Source organism: Eptesicus fuscus, chromosome 17 (genome assembly GCF_027574615.1).
Source record: "Eptesicus fuscus isolate TK198812 chromosome 17, DD_ASM_mEF_20220401, whole genome shotgun sequence".
In the NCBI taxonomy this organism is placed as follows: domain Eukaryota; kingdom Metazoa; phylum Chordata; class Mammalia; order Chiroptera; family Vespertilionidae; genus Eptesicus; species Eptesicus fuscus.
Window position 1 is genome coordinate 29,156,565 of NC_072489.1, and position 19,107 is coordinate 29,175,671.

Below are 19,107 nucleotides of genomic sequence, written 5' to 3' on the forward strand. Positions count from 1 at the left end.
ATTGGTCTTTAATTTTAGGAAACACTAAATTGTAGTTGATTTTATGTGAGTAGACAAACTAAAAAAGAAGAAAAAAAATATCACCAAATATAGTAGGAGAAACATATTTTACATTTAATGTATAAAAGAAGATAATTTATTTCTATAGCAAAGAATTAGTATTATGCTTTCTTTCATACATTATATCCCTAGTTTTTTTCTGCCAAATAATGATTTTACTGTTATCCATAGAGATATATCTGATTGAAATAATAAAAGAGAATCATAGTGTTGTGTATGTTTATTTCCTTAAATGGAATATAGGAAATGTAGAACTACATTTAAAAAATATATATATTTTTTTACTGATTTCAAAGAGGAAGGAAGAAGGAGAGAGAGATAGAAACATCAATGACGAGAGAGAAACATTGACCGGCTGCCTCTTGCATGCCCCTACTGGGGATGGAACCTGAAAACCGGGAATATATCCTAACTGAGAATGGAACCGTGACCTCCTGGTTCATATGTATGTTGGCGCTCAACCACTGAGCCACGCTGGCTGGGCTAGAACTACAGTTGATAAAGAATAAAATTAATGCCAACAGAATTTTTTGGATGAGCATGCTTTTGTTTATTTTAGCATGAAAGTGTGAAACAGAAAAAGGCTAAGTCATTTAAGGCAAATGCTAACCCACCTAAGAAGATTACTTTCAAAGCTACATATTAAAACTTTGGAGCCTTTTTATGATCTCTATTCTGCACATGACTGAGTAAAGCTTTAAGACTTCAATTCCCCGAGGTGTCTTAATGGTTAGGGACTAATTTATTTAACAACTTGGCCACACAATGACAATGTGGGTAGGCTGCGCTTAACACATATCTTGGGATATGAAGCTCCAACAAACAAGGAACATATGTTGTGAGATGGAGCAGTTTAACAGAGCATTTAATGATTATTTGGTTGAAAATCTCTGTAAAGGGAATAAGAAATTCACACACAGGCCTGCAAGGTTCTTTCTCCTAAACATTTAAATGAAGTTATTAAGGGTTCATTGCTTTTTATGTCTGTCATTTCACTATTTGAGATTTTGTACACTGACTTTTACAAGTGACTGACTGGTTCAAAAACAGATGCTCTTTTTTAAGGAAGGGAGGAAAAGTAATGTTATCAAATATAAATGATATAAAGAAGATAATTAGTATGTTAGCTAGATCAGGCATGTAAATGGAAGTATAAGTTAACTGTTGAAAATGTGGAGGGCATAACCAGTAACAAAAAGATGAATACTGTATGATTCACTTATGTGACATATCTAAAATAATTAAACTCATAGAAACAACAAATAGAATAGCATTGCCAGGAGCTGGGAGAAGGGGGAAATAGGGCATTGCTAATTAACATGTATAAAATTTTAGTTATGCAGGATAAATAATTTGTTGAGATCTATGTACAATATTGTGCCTATAGATAATAATACTGTATTGTACACTAAAAATCTGTTGAGGGTAGACTTCATGTTGAGTTTCTTTCCACAAGGAACACACACATATATATATTATACTAGAGGCCTGATACACGAAATTCGTGCAAGAGTAGGCCTTCCTTCCCCTGGCTGCCGGCACCAGCTTCCCTCCAGCACCCAGGACCCGGGCTTCCAACACAGCCCCGGCTTCATCCAGAAGTATGTCTGGTCTAATTAGCATATTATGCTTTTATTATTATAGATATGTAATATAAATGGGTATAATATAATATAATATATGTAATATAAAGGGTTTTTTTCCTCCAGAATATTACAAACTATACTTTTAGTTATGTTTAATGTGCAAAGAAAAAAATTGAGTATCTGAATCAAATGTATGATTAACACCAGTAATTTCTAATCATTCTAATTATTTTTAGAGCAATAGGACATTTAAAATTTATAACATAAAAGTATTTATTTAAAGTAATATTTATTATAATTTTAAATTATTTATAATTTATAATTTACAAGAGCTATAGGAAACTAAACATACAAATCTACAGAAAGATTCTGCTTAAAGTAGCATCATTTGTAGTTACATTTTTATATCACAAAATGTGGAGTTAAATATCAAATGAAGGTTTTATTAATGTTTTCTTAATGATTAGAAAGCAGATCCTTTACTTAATGTGAAAATGAGTTAATAATCTTCTAAAGATAATGCCTGCACCAATAGAAGAAACAAGTGGTTGGAGCCCATAGTTGCTACATTTGAGGAGATGGTACAGTAATGATTATATGATCAGAAATTATCATTTCTGGGCATCCATCCAATGGTGAGTCATGAGATCAAATGTGGCAAGGACCTGAAGGCTTTACTATAACTCAATTCATCCCTTACTATTAAAGAGCAAAATCATCTTGCATTCGTAGATGTAACTGCCTCATGGCGTAAAATCATAATAGATTTTCTACTGAATATCTTGGCTGGTCCTTTAGGACCAGGATGAGGCCCATCTTCAGATCTTGACCCATGTCTTTTATTATAAGAAGAAAAAAATGCAGATTGGCAGATTTCTGATTGATTGCAGAGGATTCTATATCGTATAGTATGAGGGATAAAATAGAGGTAATTTGGTCTTTGAGATTTTTTTTTATTGGAAGGGTTTGATTAATATAGCTTAAGCATTTTATTAATATAGCTTCGAAAAGTTGATTTTGTAGTCTCTACCTGTTAAGAATTAAAATCTTTTGATTTAGTTTTCTTAATATGTGTCCTAGGTTGACAGCTTACAACTTTTCTCCAGAAAAAGATCTATCTTTAGCATAAGCAGGATGGAATAGATGTGGGCTGTCATTTCACTCTTGAGTTTTACAGGAGCTCTTATTTTACATAAATTTTAAACCATTTTATGAGTTTTCTTTGTGTACATTTTAACTATCTCTGACAATTTCAACTCTGTCTTTTCCAAAAACATCCTTGCTGTCACCATCTATTGTAGAAGAGTCATTAGTTTCTACTGCCTATGTTCACTACATTTCTCTACTTTAGCCTGAAAATTTGTGTACATTTCAAAGTAGAAATACAATATTCTTAAATTAGTTTCACATAGGACATTAAAAAATATGTTTTTATTGATTTTTAGAGAGAGTAAGGGGGAAGGAGAGAGAGAGAGAAACATAGATGTGAGTTGCCTCTCGCATGAACCCTACCCGGGATCAAGCCCAAAACCTGGGAATGTGCCCTGACCTGGAATCAAACCAGTAACCTTTCAGTGCATGCATGATGTTCAATCAACTGAGTCATATAGGCCACAGTAGGACATTTTTTTCTTTGAATATTTGATAAAAATCTTCATAAATTTTATAGTACTTTCATAGCTTTCTGGTTTTCTAATACATGTATATTTTTCTCCTTTTCCAGATTAAACAACAAATTTTATACTAATGTTTCTTTTGTATTTTCAAGTTCTCTTATGGTACCTATAAGCCCCAAGACTTCATCAAACTATATGTGTGTGTGTGTGTGTATATATATATATATATATACATATATATATATATATATATGTATATATATATATATATATATATATACATATTTATATATAAATTTTGAATTGGTATAGACATTCCACAGCCTTTATTATATGAATGATAGTTATAAACTATATGCACTCAATTTAGCCTTATTCCATTTTATTCATTAACCTTTTGCACTCAGATGTCGAGTGTGACTTGACACGGTTAGCATTAGAATAAAGGAATCGAGAAAAAAGCAAGCGAGCACAAAGGGTTAAGGACATTCATTTTTATAAAATATCTGTAGATTGAATATTAGATCCTATCTCACATTCATTTACCTCATTTTTGTTTTCATTTTTTATTCACAACCTGGCACTGTAAGAACTTTAATTCATTTGAGATAGTTTCAAAGTTATTGTCAATCCATTGTTAGCTAGCATCTTCCACATTCATTCGGAAATTTCTAGCTAGATCAATAAATTCATTAGGCACATTTCCTATTTGTCTCATCATTGCCAACTTTCCACTGTTATATAACAAGGATACTGTATTATTTATCCTCTACTACCATTTATTTTTTTCACTGTCTTTTACATCCTTACCAATAGCCTCTCCTAGGACCATTGATTTGATCCCAAATCAGTGCTGCTTGTTTATATTAAATTATTTTCAGTTTGCCATTTTAATTTATAATTAAACAGTAATAATCATTTTATTACCATTTATATCCTTTGTAAGTCAGAAATTAGGAGGGAGCTCAGATGAGCAGTGCTAGTTCAAGGTCTTTCATGTGACTACAGTCAGATAGTGGCTGGGTAGGAAACATTAGGGGACTTGAGCAGCCAGATACTGCTCAGGCACATCTCTCTTTTCATGTAGTCCTGAGGTCCTTTTATATGATCTCTCCACATTCACTAGTTTGTGCTTCTTCACAGCATGGCAACCTCCGGGCAGCTGTACTTTGCACATGATACTGACTTCTCAGGGCCAGTGTACCAAGAGGATCAGGGAGTACCAGCTCAGAAATCACATGGCATCACTTATGCCACACTTTGTTGGTCGAGGTAGTCACTGAGTCCACCCAGCTACAGGGTTATGGTGCATAAACTGAATTCTCAGTAGGAGCAATATTAAGGTCTCATTATAAGAAAAATATGTGAAATGGGAGCTCACAATGTAGCTTATCAAAAAAAGCTCTCCAAAAGCTCACCTGCCATAATGAGGTGTGTTCAATTACATTTAATCTTATTTAACTCAGTTATTCCAAAACTCATCTATGCACCAAGTAGTTCCCTTCCTTTTACTTATACTTCTTTTGAACTTGTGGAGTAATGTAGCTTTTTGCAGTATGACATTTTAGGAAAGGTTGAGCATGGTTCATTTGTGTTTTTTTGTTTTGTTTCGTTTTTAAGAAAACATGTGGTATACTGGGATAATACTGTGGTAAAATATTAAATTGTACTATTTAGCTTTTAAATTGGACTTTTACATATGTTGTGGAAAAGTGAATGAAAGGTATGAATTAGTAAAGAATTAATATGATATTTTTCAAAATATATTTATTGAATACCTACTTTCAGCTATACACTTTGCTAAGTATGTGCTTGATGGAGAAATGAAGATCTTCAAGGATTTTATAGCTAGAAGAAGAAGAAAGTTTTGCCAAAAACTTAAGAGTTAATCGTACCATGTGTTTGGTTGTAATGGTAATATAATAATTCGAGTAGGCATTTATTGAGACATCCTCGGTTTGGTTTTAAGTACAGTGCTAACACTTCAAAGTTATGATCCATTTAAAAGTCACACCAATCAACCATATTTTATAGCTACTACTGTAATTCATTTTGTATGAATTAAGAAACTCAACTTCAAAGAAGTCAAGCAATTTGCCTGATAAGTGAGGTGCTTCGGATAATCAGTTCAGTGAAGTTGAGTGGGGGGTTCTTTGATTGGATTTTGTATAAAGGAGTAGGTTTATGCAGAATAGGACAATGCAGAATGAGGCTTTTCTCAGAAAGGAAGAAGCATTTGTAGTGTCATGAGGGAGTGTAAAGACATAATGCATTTGAAGAACTGCAAGTGGTTTGGTGTGACTTTCAACAATTCCCTCTGGGAAAATGATAGGGCCTGGATCATAGCATTCTCAAGACCGTTCAACTGAGCTACAACAATAGAAAAAAACAAGTACTGAAAAAAACCTCTGTTTCCTATAAAGAAAACACACATGTAAGCCAGTAGTTCTTTAGAGGAATTGTTCAGCTCCATAGGGGACATTTTTGAAGTATTTTCAGAATTTCAAAGATTGAAGGGTATTACTGGCATGAACTGTGTAAGGACTGGGGATATTAGACAACTGGCAATGTGTAGGCAAGTCCCACACACAAAAATAATAGTTGTCCTGAGTCAGGAGAAATTTCAACATTTCCCCAGGGTACTCATTTCAGGGAAGTACTTGTTTAAAATTATCTGAATATAAAGTTTAACTCCATTATATATATAAAATATTTTCCCCCTCAGGTTTACTACCCATGTCATTTTTATGCTAAAAGACTTCATATAAATCAATAGAGATTACACTTTAATTTCTTGTAAGCTATAGTTGGAGACATTCCAAATTCAGAAATCACATCGCTAATGGAAACGCTGCATATTTTGTTTGTCACCAATATAGTAGTGCAACTGACTTGCACACATCTATATTTGAGTCTTTTATACCTGATGTGATTCCATAGATCGAGATAAACATCTGGCTACTTTATTATGGCTTCTACAGTTGTATTTATAAATGAGCAAAATTAAATACATGTTATTTTATTATCAATTAATGTTCTCTTATTTTTTACACTAAGTTTACTTTTTCAAATTAAGAATATAGATTATTTCAATATTCTTAATTTTAATTTAAGATAATAAGGGGCAGGTTTGTGTATGTGTGCAAATAGAGAGAGAAGCAGCATTAGAGATGGTAGAGTAGAGGGCCACAAATAACGTGTTAGCATAAATTAAATATGAAAGACAAAATTTATTCAATCTTCCTTCTCCATAGGGTAGCTATGTATCTACTTAAGAAGTCTCACTTTTCCAAAGTGTCTTCCCTTGTTAGGAGCCATATTATAATTCTAGCCATTAAATTATGAACAATAATTGCTGGATGAAATTCTAGAAAAGGTTTTGGACATGGTCTCTAGTCATATGATGCTTTTGTCTTTCCACTGCCCTGTTTTATTCCTTTTTTCCTGGAAGTCAAACATCATACCTGAAGATATAACAGAAATATGACAATGATGTAGAAAAGCCAAATGAAAATAGCAATGCAGCAGAAAAAGAAGGAACATTGGTTCATTATATGATTGTGGAATCAATATACTTGCCTATATATTGACATCTTAAGTAAAATAAAAAAATTCCTTAGTTACTTAAGTTTTTGTCTGGTAGATTTTCTGTTGCTCAAATGTGAACATGGTTCTGCCTGATACAGAATGATGACCTAGAAGTAGGGTTCTGCAAGTAACAGAACTTAAAATGTAGAATTGCCACCGTTGAAGAGGATGGCAGTAGATATTGGCATCAAAAATGCTGGTGGCCCTTGTTTTATGCTGGAAAACTTCGGGAAAATTCTATTTTCAGTTTTTTTATGACATAGACCACATGGTGACCAAGTGTTGGGAAAACAGGAAAAATTCAGAATGTTGATTTGTTTTTGTCACTTTGTGCTGATTTTGAAAATAAGGGTGATATCAGATTAGAACTATTCACTGCACTCGCAGAGAGAGGAAAACATTTTATTTGCTAAGGAAAGGGAGGTCTAATGGGCTAGTGAATGACCAACACAATCATGCATATAAATTTACATAATTTATAGTTTCATGGACAAAAAAAATGTTTCTAAACATCAAACAATAATATCTTTAAGAGGTGCAAATAAGCAGCAGACTTAACAGGTGATGAGATTGTGGCTGTAAAGCTTTCCCATGAAATAGCCCATTAAGAATTATCTGGCCCGGCCGGTGTGGTTCAGTGGTTGAGCATCAACCTGTGAACTAGGAGTTCACGGCTCGATTCCCTATCAGGGCACATGCCCAGATTGCCAGCTCGATCCCAATGTGGGGCATGCAGGAGGTGGCCAATCAATTATTCTTTCTCATCATTGATGTTTCTCTCTCTCCCTCTTCCTCTCTAAATATATTTAAATAAATAAATAATTAAAATATATTAAAATAAAAGGAATTATCTGACACCAAGCATAGTGTGCTAGGAAAGATCAGATTAAAGGTGTCATTAGAGCCCAGTGTCTGAATTTTTCTCAAGACAGTGATATTCTTTTTTTTTTTTTTATTGACAGTGACATTCTTTTAAGAATAACACAACAGTAAAACACAACCACCATTGGTTTAAAGCAAAGATCAGGACTGACAACTTTGTCTAAACAAAATCTGTGTAAGGAACACAGAAATTAGCCACAAAAAAAGACATTTTGGTGAATACTTCTTAGGATGGCCAAAAACAGCTTGGGAGGTTCAATTAGCAGCGATTCCTGGTTTGGTGATATTTCCAATAGAAAAAGTCACTGTCCCTAATTGGCTTTCATCTAAAAGAAGCCACATGACATAATTCTGGCCTGAGAGAGATAACAGCAAACAAACAATTGGTTGAGGGTCTCATAAAATTTTTTAAGGAGGCTGGCACTGCTGACTTTTTTTTTTTTTTAATTCTCTGCCCCTTTGCCTTTTAGCTTCTTCTACCCCAAGTACAGTTCTGATGACTAGTGGAGCTCTCGTAACTTGAGAAAAAGAGGCTGGTAGCATAAGGTGTAAAAATGAAGTAGCCTAGATCCCTGAGGGCATTATGTAGTCAATCTACTATCTGTGAGCTACCCCCGCTTGACTTTCTGTTAAGTGAAAAACATAAGCCAGTTACTTGATTAAGCCAGTATTTATTGGGTTTCTAATTATTCACAAACACATTCTTCTTATTAAGCAATCTAGAAAAGTCATTCCTTGAATGAATAGCAGATCCAGGCATGCATTCAAGCAGAGTTTACTGACTGCACATCCACTGACTATATTCTGCTTAGAGTTGACATCACAGTACAGAGCTGATAGCTGCAGTCAGTAGTTTTCCAACAGTTTGAAAAAAGTTTCATTCTGCAATAGAAGGTGGTAGGACACAGATATATTTTCTATTCAGTTACAGAGAAAAAAGTAATTAAATAGGGATAGGTCACTGAGAACTTGGTCAGATAATTGAGCAAGGACCATAGACTAGAGATTATGTATTATACTAAATTGTTTTAGTGATTTTCTTCTTATAATATGGGAAGACATAAGAATTATTGAGAAAACACTTGCATATTAAATAACATCTATGTTTAAATGGTTTGTGAGTCATGTAAAACATTCATACTCTGTAATTTTTAAAAAATATATTTTATTGCTTTTTTACAGAGGGGAAGGGAGTGGGAGAGAGAGTTAGAAACATCGATGAGAGAGAAACATCAATCAGCTTCCTCCTGCACACCTCCCACTGGGGATGTGCCCGCAACCAAGGTACATGCCCTTGAGTCCACAGGCCAATGCTCTATTCAATGAGCCAAACTGGCCAGGGCTACTCTGTAATTTTTTATCTCTGAATCTACAAACTGTGTATTACATACTCTTCTCAAGTTCTCTTTGAGGTTTAGTACTCTGTTTGTTACTCGGTTTGTTTTCTGTTTTTGGTAACCATTCTCATAACTAAGAAGATAAGGATTTGAGGTGTTACTTCCAAATCTGGCATTACAGGAAGCCCTAATTTTCTGATAGGTGCTTTTCTTGTTCTCTATCTTCCTTTCTCTTTCTGAATCAGGCTGCTCCACTCCTCCTATTCAAAGAAAACTAAATTGTAAAATATCATCATATATAATAAAAGCCTAGTATGCTAAATGTCTGGTCATCCGTTCAACCAATCAAAGCATAATCTTATATAATAAAAGGCTAATATGCAAATTGACCAAACGGAGGAACAACCAGTTGCTATAACACGCACTGACCTCCAGGGGGCAGACACTCAACAGAGGAGCCGCCCTCTGGTGGTCAGTGCACTCCCACAGGGGACTCACTGCTCAGCCATAAGCCAGGCTCACCAGCAGGCTCATGGCTGGTGAGCGCAGTGACAGTGGCAGGAGCCTCTCCCGCCTCTGAGGCAACAGTAAGAAGCAGCGAGCCCAGCTTCTGTCTGAGGGGAAGCCGGGCTCACGGCTGGCAAGCACAGTGAGCAGGCCTAAGCCAGTAGTCGGACATCTCCTGAGGGGTCCCAGACTATGAGAGGGTACAGGCCGGGCTGAGGGAACCCTCCAAAGCACAAAATGTCAGGCATCAGGCCTCTAGTATGCTAATAATATGCTAAAGCTGCTCAACTGCTCGCTATGACGTACACTGACCACCAGGGGGAAGACATTTAGAATGGTAGGTTAGCTTGAGCGAGATGGGCCAGACATGTCCTGGACCCCTCCCGAGGCCCCTACCCCTGCTGGCCCCACCCCTGATCAGCCCCCAACACCCTGATCAGGGGCAGGGCAGGCTGGCCAATTGCCCACAGCTCCTCCCCCAAGCTGGTCCCGCCCCTGATGGGCCCCCACAGGGCTGGCTGGCTGGACCCCACCTGTGCACAAATTTGTGCACTGGGCCTCTAGTATATTATAATTTTTTTGGTATAATAAGAGACATGGCTATTTAAAGCAAACCTTGTGTGTGACAGTAAGCATAATCCCAACTAATTTATCTACTTGTAAATTTAGCTCTTTTTTTTTTTTAAATATATTTTATTGATTTTTTACAGAGAGGAAGGGAGAGGGATAGAGAGTTAGAAACATCGATGAGAGAGAAACATCGATCAGCTGCCTCCTGCACACCCCCTACTGGGGATGTGCCCGCAACCAATGTACATGCCCTTGACCGGAATCGAACCTGGGACCCTTCAGTCCCCAGGCCGACGCTCTATCCACTGAGCCACACCAGTCAGGGTGTAAATTTAGCTCTTAATAATCAACTAAATGTGCTTAATAGGCTTACTTTAGGGCAAGGTAAATTTATAACAGAATGAAAGAAATGAAACTAAAATATCAAGTTGCAATGTAAAGCAGACAGGATGTGCATATTCCTTTAAAACTGTTTCATAAATTAAGGAGAATTTGTCATAGAACAAAGTTCTTAATAAAGTACAATATTGGAAATCGTATATTTCACACATCATTTCTAGGGAGTCTGACATGTGAATGATAGGTTCGGGAAATGCTTTTTTATTAAATTGAGTATAAAAAAAAGGAACACTTCCAAATGTTTATTAACAGCTTCACATTGGTGAGATCACCACCAAATGTAAATCAATTGATTGAAATGTGTAAAACTTTGGAAGGAAGTACTAATAAATAATGAAAATCAAGAACTATCCCAAACAGCTATTTCTTGGATATAAATCATTCCATCTTATCTTTAGAAAATGACAATATATGTCATCTCTTAGCAATGTCCCATGAATAATTTAGCATAGTCACAGTCAAGGAATGATTTCAACCATATATTAGCTAACTCATAATAAATATGTTCATACAATTTCTATTCCCCTTTCAGATATTTCCCATATCTTACTTTCCATACAATATGTGTTTCTGAGACCCTTCATTCTTAGGAAGGTTACTCAGCAGAGTTTTGAGCTCTGTTTCAAGTAGATGCTTTTCTTTTTCTTTTTTCTTACTTTGGGTAGATCAGTTTACATCTTACTTTCCTTGTCTTTGCTTCTCAAATTAGAGTTTAAGTGATTATAGGAATTTGCAATAATGTAGTAAGGTATCAAGCCATTGGAAACTAACTCAAATGCTTATTAATTTAAGCAGAGTTAATTATTGCAAAAAGCACAAAAAAACCACAGAACAAGTTCTATCATTTTATTCATTGTTTCCAAAATAAAGCAACCAATGGATTTTTGAGGAAAAATTTGACATTCTGATGCAAGATTGATTAATGGAAAAAGAGACATTATTTCTTATTCACAGCCTACCCATATATTAATTTATTAACATAATTTCTGATGTCTGTCATTAATCTATGTTATTCGGGAATACCAAAGGTTAATTAAAAATGTCTCAAGCTATTTATTGGGCATTTTAAATTACTTTTTGAGCTATTTCATACATTTTCAGAAAACACAGATTCACAACGTACTTCACTTTTAGATAACTTTTCCTCTCAACTTTAAATAACTTTAATACATTAGTGTTCTTATATCAAAAGGATCCCCCTTGTTACTTGGAACAGTTTAAAGTGTCCATGCTGAACATATTGGTCCACAGATATTTACCTGCAAGGCAAATGAATGACCTGTGTTATCTTCTCCTCATCCTACAACTACACCACATGATAAGAGTAAACAGGGAATAGCTGGGAGGTGGTTGGAAATCTCTGGCAGCACTGACTCCAAGTATCAGAGAGCTCAGAGGGCTGGTGGGCTGTCCTCTGGACCAGTGTCCCAATACTAGACAGATGAATTCCCAGAACTACTATAAAAGTGGTTGTCTATTGTTCATAAGGTTATATTCTCAATACTTTTGGGAATCCTTGGGATCCATACATCATTATCAGAAGTCCTAAACCTGAGAATAAATTAAGATAGTAATTTTGATTTTACTCTAATCTCCAGGTAGTATCCCTGGCAGATAAATAACATCAAATGGATTGTGGCTGGAGAGACTTAATCTCTTTTTATCTTAAGATTTCCTGCTGAGCATATAAAGAAAAATATCAGAATGACAATTCAGCAAAATTACATAACATGGAAAAGGTCAGAGGTATATGGTTTAGTCTGTTCTTTCAGAGAATGATATGAAGCCCTAAGATACTAAAACCTAATTCCTGTGACAAAGCTTGTAAAAGGAAGAGAAAAATAACAGCTCATAAATCTGGCCTTCTGAACCAGATAGTAGCAGGACCCATATCAACTTAATCTGAGTTACAAAAAATCAAGAATGTAATGTCTGACTCATAGTTCTATAATAGGATTGAGTTTAATTCCCTTCAAATAAAGAATTTTACATGGGTGCTTTTTTAGTAATCTTTCTAGTAACTGTATGTCATTATTGTAAAGGTTGATGTTTTAAAAATAACCTCTGAGATTTAATATATTTTAAACATTTAAAAAATAAATTTGCCTATAAAACATATCTGATTTATTCTATAAACTACCATCCATAGTCAAAATGTGTCAATTATCCATTAATATCCTTTTTAGCATTTTCTCCTGGTCATACAGTGCATTTAGTTTTCTTGATTCTTTAGTCTCTTTTAAACTTGGATAATTCCTCAGCTCTTATTTGTCTCTCATAACACTGAGAGTTTTGAAGATTTCAAGCCAGGTTTTTTTCTGTAGAAAGCCCCTCAACTTTTGTTTTCTGATGTTTCCTCACGATTAAATGTTGATTATGCATTTGGACATTAATATTATATAAGTAGCATTGTTTTCTTTTCAGTAGATCAAATTGGGAGGCATGGGTTGTCAGTTAAATAAAATTTTGTTGATGTTAAATATGCTCACTTTTTTTCTCCCCATGTTAGAACTTCATATAAATTGGACCAAGCAGTATATCTCTTGTGCCTGGTTTCTTTTCTTCAACATAATGTTTATTAGATATATTTACATTATTGCATGTTTCATTAAATTACTTTTATTGCTGAGTAATTACCCTCTAGTTCAAAGATCATTGATATTTTTCTGTGAAAACACATATAGTAATTATCTGAGGTTTTCCTGGCTACACACTGATGTAATTTTATATTCTGTAAATATATAAAGATAATTTGGGCTCTCAGGCTGTATAAACATGCCGGAGCCTGCCGGCACTACAGTTGAACGGTACCTGAAAAGGGGGGTGAGGATTAAAAAACACAGACACAGTAGTTTCCGGGAGGGCAAACAGTTCAAGACTGCGCGCCGAGTTTATTTTCTCAGCCCTTTTTATAAGCAGAAACAGCTTGTACAAGCATAAAGGTCATTGCCAAGGCTAGATGTTTTTCCCGCCTCTACAGGATCCTAGGTACACTCTATACTTCTCTCCCCGCCAACCTCCCTATCCTAGTTCCTGATATCAAGAACATACTACAGCTTTTGTCCCTGCTATTGAAAACATGTTGCAACTTTTGTCCCTACCACAATGCTACTCCCTCTTCGAGTCTGCTATGTATCAAACCTAAATATGTGAAACAAAGGGCCCCAGTAAAGCGGGGAAAACAAGGTTACTGGATTGTTTACCCGATTGCCTCTCACGGTTTCCCACATTTCCCCCTTTCCTTTATAATAAAAGAACCGGGGTGGGCTTTAACTGGCTAGGGAAGTAGAGGTCTGATTCCTCCCGTGGCTCATCAGCCACTCCTCAGGCTCTTGGTATCTTTTGGGGAGGAGAGGCAGAGCCCTTTTTCTTACTATGTCTATTTTAGATGATACCAACCTCTATGCAAATCAGACATACCTTCAGAGGAAGTCAGAGACGGCCAGCTACTATAGGGCCTTCCCTTGCAGATGCTTTGCTCTGCACCTAGCCAGTACCCAGTCTCGCCTTGCGGCGAGATGCAGCACTCTGACTACCTGTCTGCTTCCCATGGAGGCAATCAAGCTTAAAAATATGATTCTATACAACATGTAGAGGCCCTTGTGGGCCGGCCTTGAGCTTGACCTCGTGTAGGCCTGCTTGGAGAAGCGTCAAAGCGCTGATTCCTCTGCGCACCAGAAAAGGCAAAAGGCACGCTAGCCCTACCACCACGGCCCCTAGTAGGGCTACGGTAAGGGCCACGTGTTGAAGGTCAGAGGTGGAGGGGACCATGCGCATAAGCTGATTTAAAAAGTCCTTGGCGGTTTCTGCCGCATCTACCTTAAGGGGGTCTGTACTTTGCAGACCTAGGATCTCCTCATGTAATTTCAGTAGGTCTATGGATTCGTTAGCATTGTGCCAGATTCCTGACAAATGAGCCTTTACCTTATTCCAGCCATGTACGGACTGGTTGTATGGCTGAGGCGTAACACATATCCATTGATAGTTAGCATGGCATTGTAATTTGTTCCTTACCTTTAACCCATCTATTTCTTCCCCTAGGTACATAACCATGTCATATAAAGCATTGAGCTTCTCCTCAATCTTTCTATCAATCGCCTCTTGTGTCCCTAAGGCTGTGCTAACATTTTTGGATAAGTCATTGACAAAATGAGCTGTTTGTACCTCTTGGGTAAGGGCCGCAGCAGCAGCTGCAGCCGTGGCAATTAGGGTTATCAAGGCCGTGACACCGGCTATCAGCAACCCAATGAACCTCCGGGGTCTGCTGAGGGCCGAGGTCACCTCCCTCCACACCTGGAGGGAATGATCATTATACCAGGGCTCAGAGAGATTTACCGGGACCATTACAAAGGCAGGCTGGTGGAGAACAACCACCTGTTCTCCCCAAGGTACATTAGCAATACAATTGGTTAACAGACAATTTACACAAGTAACATTAAAGGTTTGACTTTGATGGGAAATATTCACCTTCCCCACTAGCAAGGCATAAGGCTCTGGCACACAGGCAGTCACATTAACTGTCCAACTGCTCGCAGTCCCATTGACAGGTGTCATTACAGCCGTGACCTGGTTCTGAGCAGCAGCCAATTTCCAGAGTAGTAGCTGGATTGGACCGCCAGCCACGCTCCAGAGTCCCTCATAGAGTCCTTGAGTCCAACTGGTCTTGTTGAAGACGGACCAGTTGATGATGGATGAGTTGGTGCCCTGGATCGGGAAGGCAACAGCTTGATTGGTGTAGCACCGCTCCCAAGGTACTGAATGCTCTCGTATATCGGATGGTTTCTCACATGGCAGGACGTCTCGGGGAAGAGAGGCATTCAGTCCGGTTCCCAACCCCCCGAGGCTCATCACATTGATATTCCATCCGACGGTGGAGCTGTTGACATGAAAGGTAACCCCCTGGAGGGTAACACAGCCCGTTGCACTCACGTTCTTGGAAAAACAGATAGGAGTGCCCTCACCTACAGCAGAAAAGTTGTATGGCACTGGGTTGTGCGCCTGGAGGTGACCATTCGAAGGCCCCCCAAGAAGCTTGGTATTGTTAACATAAACCGGGACGTTGCGACCCTCCCACACGGACACGTGCAGCAACGGAGGATCAGGCACGTATGCCCAATATTGCCTTGCTTCTGTTCCGGAGCACCAGGCCAGCAGAACGAGCAGCATCACCCCACGCTTCATTCTGGAGCAGTATCGTTATCTGACCCTCCTGTTGGGTCCTGGTCCTCCCTCTCGGATGTCTGGACTGTTGCGTGGCAAACCAGCCTCTCTGGTAACCAGCGCGGCCCCTCGGCGTCCTGTGGGAAAACACAGACATGGCCTCGCCCCCAGATTAATACAGGATCGGGCCCATACCACTGTCCTGTTAGGGGATCTTTCCAGCGCACCTGAGCATAAGTGCGGGAACTACTGGCTCCCCACAATCTCTGAGCAGCAGATTGTCCATGAGCATCAAAAGTTAAAAAATTAAGGATAAAGAGAGCATGATGTAAATAGTTATGTGCTGACCTAGGGTATAGCTCCCCCTCTTTTATTTTTTGCAATTGAGTTTTAAGAGTCCCATTGGCTCTCTCTACTATCCCCTGTTCTTGAGGATTATAGGGAATTCCTGTTTTTAGACTGATTCCTAGTTGACTGCAAAATACCTGGAAATTCTTACCAGTGTACCCTGGTCCATTGTCTGTTTTGATACATTTGGGCTGCCCCATGGTGGCAAAGCATTTCAAGCAATGGGCAATACAATGCTTACTGGCTTCTCCAGTTTGGGCAGTTGCCATAACAAATCCAGAAAATGTATCTATAGTGACATGTACATATTTTAATTTCCCAAAAGGGGCAACATGAGTAACATCCATTTGCCATAGCTGATTGGGCATTAACCCTCTGGGGTTTACGCCATAGGAGGGTACAGTAGTGGTAGTGGGGCAAGTACCGCATTGTTTAACTATCTGCCGCACTGCTTCTCTAGTGATTTTAAACTGTAAGCACAGGCTGTTACTATTTTGATGATGAATGGCATGTGACTGTCGAGCTAATTGTTCTGGGGTAGGCTGTGTTTGGACTAGCATCGCCACTCGGGTGGACATGTCAGCTAGGCCATTTCCTTTAGAAAGGGGACCAGGGAGGCCTGTGTGAGCTCGGAGGTGGCCAAAGTAGCAAGAAACTTGCCGTCTCTGTATCTGGCCCTGGATGCTTCTCTACTAGACTGTCCCTCACCAGGCTCCATAAAGAGAAGGCATCTACCGGCGTTCGGCGGGGACCGTGAGCCTGGAAATGCCCTTGAATTCTCTTCCCTACCTGTTCCCAAGTTTCTAAACACACAGTTCCCTCTTCAGGAAACCATGGGCACACTTCCTTAATAAACATAATGAAGCGCTCTATTTTCTTTTGACTCGTATCAATACCCCGAGCCTTAAGCATTCCCTTAAGCATGTGCACATATAATAAGCTACTGCTAGTCTGTCCCATTTTCACTAGCTTCTCCCGCCGTCTGCTCTGTCACCGCGTCCCACTTCTTCTGCGAACGTTCTCTTACCTTATTACCGCGGTGCTCCTTCACCGAATCCCCTGTGTTCAGGTCCCTGTTCGGGCGCCACCTGCCGGAGCCTGCCGGCACTACAGTTGAACGGTACCTGAAAAGGGGGGTGAGGATTAAAAAACACAGACACAGTAGTTTCCGGGAGGGCAAACAGTTCAAGACTGCGCGCCGAGTTTATTTTCTCAGCCCTTTTTATAAGCAGAAACAGCTTGTACAAGCATAAAGGTCATTGCCAAGGCTAGATGTTTTTCCCGCCTCCACAGGATCCTAGGTACACTCTATACTTCTCTCCCTGCCAACCTCCCTATCCTAGTTCCTGATATCAAGAACATACTACAGCTTTTGTCCCTGCTATTGAAAACATGTTGCAACTTTTGTCCCTACCACAATGCTACTCCCTCTTCGAGTCTGCTATGTATCAAACCTAAATATGTGAAACAAAGGGCCCCAGTAAAGCGGGGAAAACAAGGTTACTGGATTGTTTGCCCGATTGCCTCTCACGGTTTCCCACATAAACACAAACAAGCCTCTGGTCAGATTTGTCTAGTTGACTGTACTTTGCCAAATCTTCCTCTAAATGAATTCATGTCAATATCTTTTGTCATTCATTTTTTTTTAGATTTTTTTTTTTAGAGAGATAGCAGAAGGGAAAGGGAGAGAGAGAGAGAAATATCAATGTGAGAGTGGAACATGATCAGCTGCCTCCTACACGACCCCACAGGGGATTGAGCCTGAAACCCAGGTATGTGTCCAAAACAACAACCTTTTGGTGCATGAGATCATGCCCAACCAATTGAGTTACACTAGCCAGGGCTGTCATTTACTTTTTGATGGGAATTTTGATTGTTTCTTATTTTGAGACTTATTTTGCACGAAGATTCATGCAAGTATAGGCCTTCCTTCCCCTGGCTGCAGGCACCGCCTTCACTCCAGCCTGGAGCCGCCTTTTCGCCTTCACTCAGGCCTGAAGGCACCTTTCCGCCTTTGCTCCGGACAGAGCTGCCTTCCGCCTCTCTCCTTGTCATGTCAATTTGCATATTCCCTCCTTATTGGCTGTGGGCGCTGCCATCTTTGTTGTGGAGTTACTGTCAATTTGCATATTCCGTCTTTATTAGATTGGATAGTAGGAATGAAGTTGATACAGTAGGTAGTTAGACATACATGAGCAGAAACCAGGTCAGAGGTTAGAAGGGCGAAAAGCAACTGGCAAAACTGGGAAAACTAGTATTGTAGGACCCCACCCCTAGGGTGACCTTTTCTCTTCTAGCATATTGCTAGTCATGTGGTTTTAGACCCCCTGAACTGTCATATTGTTGGTGATGTGGCTCTAACCCTCCCCTGACCTTGCCTCCCTGGCATGTTACTAGTCATGCGGTAGACACCCTTAGAGAAGAAACAAGGAGGCAGAAGAAAAGCCTCATATGAGTCCCATGCAAGCCTTTGTATGATCATTCCCTTAAGCATTAAGTCCTCGGGACAATGAGGTTCTAATCTGCATCAAGTAATCTTAGGAACAAAGCCTCGGTCTGTTGACCACAGAGACAGAGTTTAGGGCAACCCAGAGATAATATCTAGGCCTCAATTGTGTTTCAGCTCCAGGCCCAGAAAAGCACTGAGGCCAGGCAGGGCAATGTTATGGTTGACATCAGGATCAGCTTCCATGACTACAGATCCCATGTCCTGGCCCCAACCAATCAGAGGAGACCACTACCCTGAGGTGACACACCTGAAAAGCTGAAGAATATTCTATTGAGATCCTTCCCTGAGACCTCCAGATAAAAGCCCTTAAACACAAAGGACCCAGCTCTCACTTGCTCTCTCTCTGGAGCAAGCCCATGCCTTTTCCCAGGTGAATTTTCTTTGCCTTCTTTTCTCCTAAGCTCTAAGAACCCTTCTTTTATCTCTGTAGCTTGTTTCCTGAGCCCACACAGCCCAACTGGCTCACTTTCTCCATGGCTTAATTCTGCCTCTGTGACTAAATAAACTTTTGCTTATATTTGAGTCTTGGTACTGAATTCTTTCTT

At 38.8% G+C, this 19,107-nt stretch overlaps 1 protein-coding gene across 1 annotated transcript; it reads right to left on the reverse strand.

Annotated features, from left to right (window-relative positions):
* Positions 1–14,124: 14,124 nt before the first annotated feature.
* LOC129152103 (endogenous retrovirus group K member 25 Env polyprotein-like) lies at positions 14,125–15,726 on the reverse strand. The gene is made up of 2 exons (XM_054729353.1): positions 15,013–15,726; positions 14,125–14,838 (listed from the first exon to the last, which is right to left on the reverse strand). The coding sequence occupies exons 1-2, from the start codon at positions 15,724–15,726 to the stop codon at positions 14,125–14,127; spliced, it is 1,428 nt and encodes a 475-aa protein (XP_054585328.1).
* Between the last annotated feature and the right edge of the window lie 3,381 nt (positions 15,727–19,107).

Bases quoted from the DNA above. Each gene is read 5' to 3' on its own strand.
- LOC129152103 (XM_054729353.1), bottom strand. From the start codon at position 15,726: ATGAAGCGTGGGGTGATGCTGCTCGTTCTGCTGGCCTGGTGCTCCGGA. The intron at 14,839-15,012 runs GTGAATATTTCC...CATTCCCTCCAG, and splicing joins ATGCCTTGCTAGTGGGGAAG to GTGTGGAGGGAGGTGACCTC.